At 43.1% G+C, this 9,402-nt stretch overlaps 1 protein-coding gene across 1 annotated transcript; it reads left to right on the plus strand.

Annotated features, from left to right (window-relative positions):
- The first annotated feature begins 756 nt into the window (after positions 1-756).
- On the plus strand, positions 757-5,621 carry LOC120998345 (zinc finger protein 664-like). Its single transcript, XM_040429011.1, has 4 exons — positions 757-976; positions 1,457-1,606; positions 1,690-1,813; positions 4,331-5,621. Exons 1-4 carry the CDS (start codon positions 905-907, stop codon positions 5,392-5,394), a joined length of 1,410 nt encoding a protein of 469 aa, XP_040284945.1. The 5' UTR covers positions 757-904; the 3' UTR covers positions 5,395-5,621.
- Positions 5,622-9,402: the final 3,781 nt, after the last annotated feature.

Genomic DNA, 9,402 nt, shown 5'->3' on the forward strand with positions numbered 1-9,402 from the left:
CCATCTGCCATCGACTTACATTAGATGATGATACTCAATGGTAATGACACAGCAGGTTTCCCAGACAAGTTTCCAGACATAACAGAGATAAAAGCAGACGGTCACAAGGTCAGTCTGTCTGGTTTTGGTGGTAAACAGCGTCTGGATTTTTCCTGCAAAACATGGTCTTCTTTAAACTCTATGGCAGCTGTGGGAAATTACCAGCTTCTTATTAGTAGCTAAAAAGTCCCGAAAGTTTCTCCGTGTTCATGAACCCTTTCCACGGTGCAACTTTAAAGTGAAATAAAGTAAGGAGTTGATGACTTTGTATAGGGGAAACGGTTGCAAATATCCACAAATGTCCAGGCTTCAAAGTATCACTTCTCTGGGGCACTACAAGGACTACAACTCCCAGCAAGTCCAGCCTTTTATTATGTGATATCAGAGGACATTACAGGAGGAGGTAGCAGAGGAGAGGACTACAACTCCTAGAATTTCTCTGGCTTTCAGTTCTCACTCTTCACACTTTTCATCTTTTCAAAGCTCTGGCCTTTCCTGTCACATGAACATCATCACAGACTTCCCACCACGCCTCTCCACTGCTGAGCTCCGCCCCTCCTGATCACATGGCAGTGACCTCATCACAGACTTCCCACCACGCCTCTCCACTGCTAAGCTCCGCCCCTTTGCATTGATCACATGACAGTGACATCATCACAGGTCCTACATCAGCACTTCTCCCCACTGCTGAGCTCCGCCCCTCCTGATCACATGGCAGTGACGTCATCCCAGGTCCTGCAGCTCTTGCAGTGCACAGATACAGAGCAGGTCCTGGTCAGGGTCTCTCTTCTTCTCTCCAGAATCCCCCTTTATCCCCGGGGTCTCTCCTTGTCCTGGAGGATCTCCTCCAGCTCCTCCACCAAGGATGGACAGGAAGGAGATCAGCAGAAGAATATTAGACCTCACCTTGGAGATCATCTCCCTGCTGAGCGGAGAGGTAAACCTTTCTAGATTTCTCTCCTCTTTATTGTATTCTGGAGAATCCATCATAGGAAGTGATAGGAAGAGGCTCCTGGAGAACGGCCTCCAGACCTTCCAAGGGACGGAGAAGCTGAAGATCGGCCACCGCGGAGCCATGAGGAGGGAAGTAGGCAGGTTGTCCCCAGTGTGGCCTGGAGGGAGGATTTCTACCACTAGTCTGACATCTAGATGATACTAGAAGAAGGAGGCCTCCACTACGTCTAGAGGAAAGAAGGCTTCTCCACAACATAGAGGAGGAGTCTTTACTGTAAGAGCAGGGGGACTATGGAGCTCTCTGCCAGAGGGAGGGGGATGGGGGATTCTCTAGAAGAGTCCAGAAGGGGCTGGAGGGGAAGAATATTCCAGCTTCTAGGGACTAGATTACTGGAGATGGGGCCATGATCCCGGGAGGGATTCTGAGGGGAGATATGGAGTCAGTGTCTCTCTTCATCCACAGGATTACACCCTAGTGAAGAAGACATCGGGGAGGACTCCCTTCATCCAGGAGTCAGGAAGGTGGACCCCCATCACAGAGCCTCCCCCCCTGATACATGAGGAGAAGGTCCTAGAACTCACCCACAAGATGATGGAGCTGCTGACTGGAGAGGTGACCCTGCTGGGAATACTGGGAGGTTCTCCAGTAACAGCACTGGAGGGGTCTGGGTGATGACGGTGTCATTGTGTTGTCAGGTTCCTGTAAGGTGTCAGGATGTGGCGGTGTATTTCTCCATGGAGGAGTGGGAGTATATAGAAGGACAGGAGGATCTGTACGAGGACGCCATGATGGAGGAGTCCCGACCTCTGACATCTCCAGGTAAAAAGAGACGAGATGAGAAGAGGCTATGTTAAAGAGGACCTCTCACTACTCCTGAAATGTCTGTTTTAATATCTTCATGCATTCCCCATGTAATAACAATTCAGGAGCCCCTAGTCTTATGACTCTATGATGTGTCATTCCTTTATTATTTCTACCAGAAGTTATGAATGAATTGCTATTAGCCTTCAGTAAGGGTACAGAGGAGAGGTAACCAGTTAGGGGGGTGTCCCTGCATAGTCTGAAAATGGCAGCACTGATTGGATAGAGTGAGTCTGTGCAGGGACACCCCCCTCCCAACTGGTAACGCCCCTCTGTACCCTTACTGAAGGCTAATAGTAATGTATTCATAGCTTCTAGTAGAAATAATAAAGGAATGGCATGACACAGAACCATTAGTATCGATGCTCCAGAATTGGCATTACATGGGGAATGCATGAAGCTATTAAAACAGACATGTCAGGAGTGGTGAGAGGTCCTCTTTAAAGCCTTCACCCCTTCCTGCCTCCATGATTTTTGTGTTTTTTGTTTTTGTTTTTACTCCTGGAGTCATAGCTTTTTTACTTTTCCATTCACAAAGCTGTTTAATGGCTTTTTTTTTTTTTGCATGGCAACATTTAATATTAAATTCCACCACAGTTTTATGGATTTTGTTTTTAAGTCGTTCCCTATGAGATAAAACTGACCTGTTCTCTTCATTCTCCGGGTCAGTACGATTACAGAGATACCACATTTATATAGTTTATGGGTTTTGTTTTTACAGCGTTCCCTATGAGATAAAACTGACCTGTTCCCTTCATTCTCCGGTCAGTACAATTACAGTGATACCACATTTATATAGTTTTATGGGTTTTGTTTTTAAGTCGTTCCCTATTAGATAAAACTGATCTGTTCTCTTCATTCTCCAGGTCAGTACGATTACAGTGATACCACATTTATATAGTTTTATGGGTTTTGTATTTACAGCGTTCCCTATGAGATAAAACTGACCTGTTCCCTTCATTCTCCGGGTCAGTACGATTACAGTGATACCACATTTATATAGTTTTATAGGTTTAGTTTTTACAGCGTTCCCTATGAGATAAAACTGACTTGTTCCCTTCATTCTCCGGTCAGTACGATTACAGTGATACCACATTTATATAGTTTTATGGATTTTGTTTTTAAGTCGTTCCCTATTAGATAAAACTGACCTGTTCCCTTCATCCTCTGGGTCAGTACGATAACAGTGATACCACATTTATATAGTTTTATGGGTTTTGTATTTACAGCGTTCCCTATAAGATAAAACTGACCTGTTCTCTTTATTCTCCGGGTCAGTACGATTACAGTGATACCACATTTATATAGTTTTATAGGTTTTGTATTTACAGCTTTCCCTATGAGATAAAACTGACCTGTTCTCTTCATTCTCCGGTCAGTACGATTACAGTGATACCACATTTATATAGTTTTATGGGTTTTGTATTTACATTGTTCCCTATGAGATAAAACTGACCTGTTCCCTTCATTCTCCGGGTCAGTACGATTACAGTGATACCACATTTATATAGTTTCATGGGTTTTGTATTTACAGCGTTCCCAATAAGTTAAAACTGACCTGTTCCCTTCATTCTCCGGGTCAGTACGATTACAGTGATACCACATTTTTATAGCTTTATGGGTGTTGTGCTTACGGCATTTCCTATAAGTTAAAACTGACCTGTTCCCTTCATTCTCCGGGTCAGTACGATTACAGAGATACCACATTTTTATAGCTTTATGGGTGTTGTGCTTACGGCATTTCCTATAAGTTAAAACTGACCTGTTCCCTTCATTCTCCGGGTCAGTACGATTACAGAGATACCACATTTTTATAGCTTTATGGGTGTTGTGCTTACGGCATTTCCTATAAGTTAAAACTGACCTGTTCTCTTCATTCTCTGGGTCAGTACGATTACAGTGATACCACACGCGCTGTATTCCTGGATGCATGGCTCCGTTTTCTCAGCAGATTGGTGTGCAGGCTTGTCTATTGATTCTGTAGTGTAGGGTGTGTTGTGGTATGGCCACACATTCAGGCTTTTTGATGCAGTTTTATAAGTTAAAGCGAAAAGTGAATGAAAACAACTTGGAAAAGTCATATCTGTTCTTAATACAGTATTTCCCCTTTTTTGATTCACTTCTGATTTTGGTTTTAAAAGCTGCATCAGGAAATCTGACCATGTGGCTGTACCCTCAGAGTTCAGAGCTGAAGCAATTGAGGTGTTGTGTAGTAAAGGCAGGGAGTGTGTAAACATCAAGATGTGTGAGGCTCCTATGTGGGAGTGCTACCTCTGGACCTAGGGGCAGTTGAACAGAAAAGGGAAAATAGTTTAAGGAGATGGTGTTCAGAAATATAAAGTAAGGACTTCTTCTTCCTACTGGCTCCACTTCTAGCTTTGGTTAAAAAATTTGCAGGTGTTTCGGCCTAATATGATGTTATAAATTTGTGGCTTGAAAGAAAAAATTCACTAAATCTATTTTTAATCCTATCAGGAAATCCCCATAAAAAGTCTAAAGGAAACTTCATGTTACCACTAGATCATGAAGAATATGAAGATATCATGCAGCGCTCTTCAGGAGAAAGCCTCATTGCCTATAATGTACATCCAGGACCCCACAGCAGAGATCTATCATATAATCCTCCTAATTATGAAGAACCTTCTCCTGACCGATCAGAGATCATTACCACAAGTATTGGGCATAAAGGGGGTAAAAGGTATGAATGTGAGGAATGTGGAAAACAGTTTATAAGCAGCACAGATATACATCGGACATGTCACACAGGAGAGAATCCTTATTTATGTTCAGAATGTGGAAAATGTTTTATACAGAAATCTGATCTTATTACACATGAGAGAAGTCACACAGGAGAGAACCTGTATACATGTTCAGAATGTGGGAAATGTTTTATACAGAAATCAGATCTTATTACACATGAGAGAAGTCACACAGGAAAGAAGCCATACTCATGTTCAGAATGTGCCCAAACTTTTATATATCGATCACAGCTTGTTAGACATCTGAGAAGTCACACAGGGGTGAAGCCATATTTGTGTTCTGAATGTGGGAAATCCTTTATATATCAGTCACATCTTGTTAGACATCTGAGATGCCACACAGGGGTAAAGCCATATTCATGTTCAGAATGTGGGAAATCTTTTACAAATAGATCAGATCTTGTTACACATCAGAGAATTCACACGGGAGAAAAGCCGTATACATGTTCAGAATGTGAGAAATGCTTTACAAATAAATCAGATCTTGTTTCACATCAGAGAGGTCACACAGGAGAGAAGCCATATTCATGTTCAGAATGTGGAAAACGCTTTAGAAGCAAATCCTCTCTAATTATACATCAAAGAATTCACACAGGAGAGAAGCCATATTCATGTTCAGAATGTGGAAAATGCTTTAGAATTAAATCAGCTCTTACTATACATGAGAGAAGTCACACAGGAGAGAAGCCATATTCATGTTCAGAATGTGGGAAATGCTTTACAGTTAAAACAAATCTTGCCACACATCAGAGAATGCACACAGGAGAGAAGTCATTATGACGTTCTACATAGGGAAAATCCGTTTTTGAAACTAATCAGAAAATTTACACTGAGAATAAACCAATTTCGTTTTTTGGATTGTGAAAATGCTGTGAGCAGTTCTTACTGGTGTATCATTTTTATCAAAATTTCCATGATGGCACCTGACCACGAGATGATCATTAGATAGTGATAGGTAGTTTAAAAGAGATTTTACTCCAATGCCTTTTCAGTGTCTTCCTGAACCTTACAGGCCCCAAAAGAAGTCTTTTCTTTCTTTTCTGAGGACCACTTACCTTATACTTTATTTTACATAGTTTCTACCTGTTTAAAGTTTTTTTTTGTGGGGTAGAGATCAAGAATAAGCAGATGCTGTTTCATGAAAAAATAAATGACTGGAAAGTATCAATTTTTTCTTTTTCAATCTACACAACTACAACTGACCATAAGATCTAGTAGATCAAGCACAGTCCTCAGTAGGCAACCGCTTGAGACCTTCCTTTTTTATTTAGAAGTAATGTTTTAGAAAAGCATAAGTTTTTGGTTTTATAGGCCTAGCTTCTTCCCATGTAATAGATTTGATTAATGATTTCTTGGCTCCCTGAAATTGCAGGAAATTACAGATTATTCCAAGTCCCGGAGGAGAATAGATACTGGAATATGATAGAAAGATTACACCGCCACTTGTTATGCTTTAATTTTCATAATGCTTTATTAATACCGATATACACTCGCCTAAAGAATTATTAGGAACACCTGTTCTATTTCTCATTGATGCAATTATCTAGTCAACCAATCACATGGCAGTTGCTTCGATGCATTTAGGGGGGTGCTCCTGGTCAAGACAATCTCCTGAACTCCAAACTGGATGTCAGAATGGGAAAGAAAGGTGATTTAAGCCATTTTAAGCGTGGCATGGTTTTTGGTGCCAGACGAGTCGGTCTGAGTATTTCACAATCTGCTCAGTTACTGGGATTTTCACGCACAACCATTTCTAGGGTTTACAAAGAATGGAGTGAAAAGGGAAAAACATCCAGTATGCGGCCGTCCTGTGGGCGAAAATGCCTTGTGGATGCTAGAGGTCAGAGGAGAATGGGCCGACTGATTCAAGCTGATAGAAGAGCAACGTTGACTGAAATAACCACTCGTTACAACCGAGGTCTGCAGCAAAGCATTTGTGAAGCCACAACACGCACAACCTTGAGGCGGATGAGCTACAACAGCAGAAGACCCCACCGGGTACCATTCATCTCCACTAAAAATAGGGAAAAGAGGCTACAATTTGCACAAGCTCACCAAAATTGGACTGTTGAAGACTGGAAAAATGTTGCCTGGTCTGATGAGTCTCGATTTCTGTTGAGACATTCAAATGGTAAAGTCCGAATTTGGTGTAAACAGAATGAGAACATGTATCCATCCTCTGATGGCTACTTCCAGCAGGATAATGCACCATGTCACAAAGCTCCAATCATTTCACATTGGTTTCTGGAACATGACAATGAGTTCACTGTACTAAAATGGCCCCACAGTCACCAGATCTCAACCCAATAGAGCATCTTTGGGATGTGGTGGAACGGGAGCTTTGTGCCCTGGATGTGCATCCCTCAAATCTCCATCAACTGCAAGATGCTATCCTATCAATATGGGCCAACATTTCTAAAGAATGCTATCAGCACCTTGTGGAATCAATGCCACCTAGAATTAAGGCAGTTCTGAAGGCAAAAGGGGATCCAACACCGTATTAGTATGGGGGCACTAATAATTCTTTAGGTGAGTGTAGTTGGTCTATTTGCCCTTCCAATGTGTACATTGCACGCAAGATTCACTCCTGTATGCACACGCGCCAGCAATCAGGTCGGCATGTATGTGCAAAAGAACTATTGCTGTACACATACACACACAGTGAATTAGTATACAGTGGTTAAAAATGAGACTGGGGTACACACTTATATCGAAGAGGAGGTCCAAATATATTACAGCAACCTAACATATACTATCCAGATGGATGAAGTAATCATATGAGAAGTGTAGGGAGGAATCCCCGTATTCTATGAAATGTCTCCCCATTGTTAGGACACCATCATGTGTCTGCTCTATGGAAGATGGCTATGATGAGCTGACGTGTCCGTGCCATGAACAAACCGATAACATGTCCACTACATCTCTGACTCCAATCCTAAAAGGGAAAATGAATCACCTGGGAAATTACCTTTGGTGAGCAGGATTCCTCTATGGAGGTCAGACTGCAGTCCTATATGTGGGACGCTGCTTATCTAGAGCTCATATCATAGCACCCAGAGACACCAACCACACAACTGTAGGGTATACCACCACCGCACTGTAGGCGCTGTTATCCTAAATTGGGATCAATATAGCATGAAGCAACCCTAGGTAAATGTAAAGCACACCAGGAGCTAAAGGGTGAAGAGAAAATTAGCAAATCATTGATTTTCTAATGTTAATCTGTTTTCCCTTAGTCCTAACAGAAACAAAATAATGAGGTATTTCTGCCCCTGTATACTAGTAGGACAGATAGAATTTTTAATTTAATAATATTCTAATTAGAGATCCCTGAACCTATATAAATGATAACTTGAAGAAAGGTCAGGATCACTTGAGGCTCTGTCACGAGGAGTCAGGAAGTCGCAGCGGGTGGCTGCCCGCTCTATGACTAAAGACAGTACTGTTTCTTAATGCTAGCTTTCTGGGTTTGCCTTGCAATCCTTTTTGGCTCACTCAGGGATCCGTAACTTCTCCTCCTCAGCTGTTTCTTGTCCAGCAATCCCAACCTCCTTATATTCCCATCTCTCACTTCTCTGGTTGCCAGATATAGAGCTTCCTGCCTGGACATCTATACTGACCCACTGGAGCTGTGTAGCTGTGTTCCCTGGTTGTTGTTCCAGAACATTACCCTCCGGATCCCTGTTGGGCCTTTGTGGTCTGCGGTTGTTGCCCACCTGGGATTATATGTTTGTCTGTATTGTCTGTCCTCTCCTTGGTGTTTTCCTCTTAGTGTCAGTGGTGCGGACTAGTGATCCCACCGCCCTGTTCACTACACAGGGCTCATCTTAGGGAAAGCCAGGGTTTAGGCACGTGATCGGCGTACAGGTGAGGAACCCGTCTAGGGACGTCAGGGCAGTCAGGTGCCAGCCGCAAGGTGAGTCAGGGGTCACCACCTTTCCCTCTCCCTTGGACAGGGCCTTCCCATTTCCCTCCCTTTGCGTGACGCCGGTCATTACAGGCGCTGCCGAGGTTCAGGTGAATGATACATCAGAGACGGTGTAGTTGATGCAGGGTATTTTTATTCACAGGTAGTCTACACGTTTCTGGGGCTGGATTGCCCCCTTCGTCAGGACTATATTCATGAAACAATGTTATAGCACATTTAAAACAAAGATTTTTGGCACGCAGGCCAGGGGGAGGATGGTGGGGGTGTTTTGAGTTAATTGACATTCCTCTCTTACAGTGACACATAGCGCAGGCTGATGCTGGGATGTGGAGATGGTGTCGGTGGTTAAAGAAATAAATCAAAGAATGTATTCATCAGTGAAAAGACCTGTTGTGTTTATTTGCTTTATGGGTGCTGTATTTGATGGGTGTAGCAATCGCTCTGTTATGTGTGCATGCCAGGGGCTGGATGCGGTGATGTCCCGGCTAACAGTCATCTTGCGCAGGCTCCTGTGCTGGATCTTTACAGTGCGGGGGTTGTGGCGGAAATAACCTCGCCACTGGGTTTCGGAGAGGCCTGTTTGCCAGCCTCTTGCCTCAGGATTATGGCCCATATACTAACTTTGAAGGAGAAAGACCGGTCGCACAGCCTAAATCTGTGGAACTGTTTTGGGCAGGAAAGCCATGCTTGCGGTCGGCCAAATGTGACTTCCATGGAATTCGGGAACCCCTGCTCGGATCTGGGTGATTTCTGGATATGTTGTTCGCCCAGATGAGAGCTATCCATGGATGTATAATTTATGGGGATATGTGGGGCTTTGGGGTGTTTTATGTATTTTGGGGGAAAGTGTGTGTTTTCTG

Source organism: Bufo bufo, chromosome 4 (genome assembly GCF_905171765.1).
Source record: "Bufo bufo chromosome 4, aBufBuf1.1, whole genome shotgun sequence".
Taxonomy (NCBI): domain Eukaryota; kingdom Metazoa; phylum Chordata; class Amphibia; order Anura; family Bufonidae; genus Bufo; species Bufo bufo.

Excerpts from the sequence above, each read along its gene's own strand:
- LOC120998345 (XM_040429011.1), top strand. The coding sequence starts at position 905 with ATGGACAGGAAGGAGATCAGCAGAAGAATATTAGACCTCACCTTGGAG. Across the intron at positions 1,607-1,689 it reads TGGAGCTGCTGACTGGAGAG|GTTCCTGTAAGGTGTCAGGA; the intron begins GTGACCCTGCTG and ends TTGTGTTGTCAG. Across the intron at positions 1,814-4,330 it reads CCGACCTCTGACATCTCCAG|GAAATCCCCATAAAAAGTCT; the intron begins GTAAAAAGAGAC and ends TAATCCTATCAG.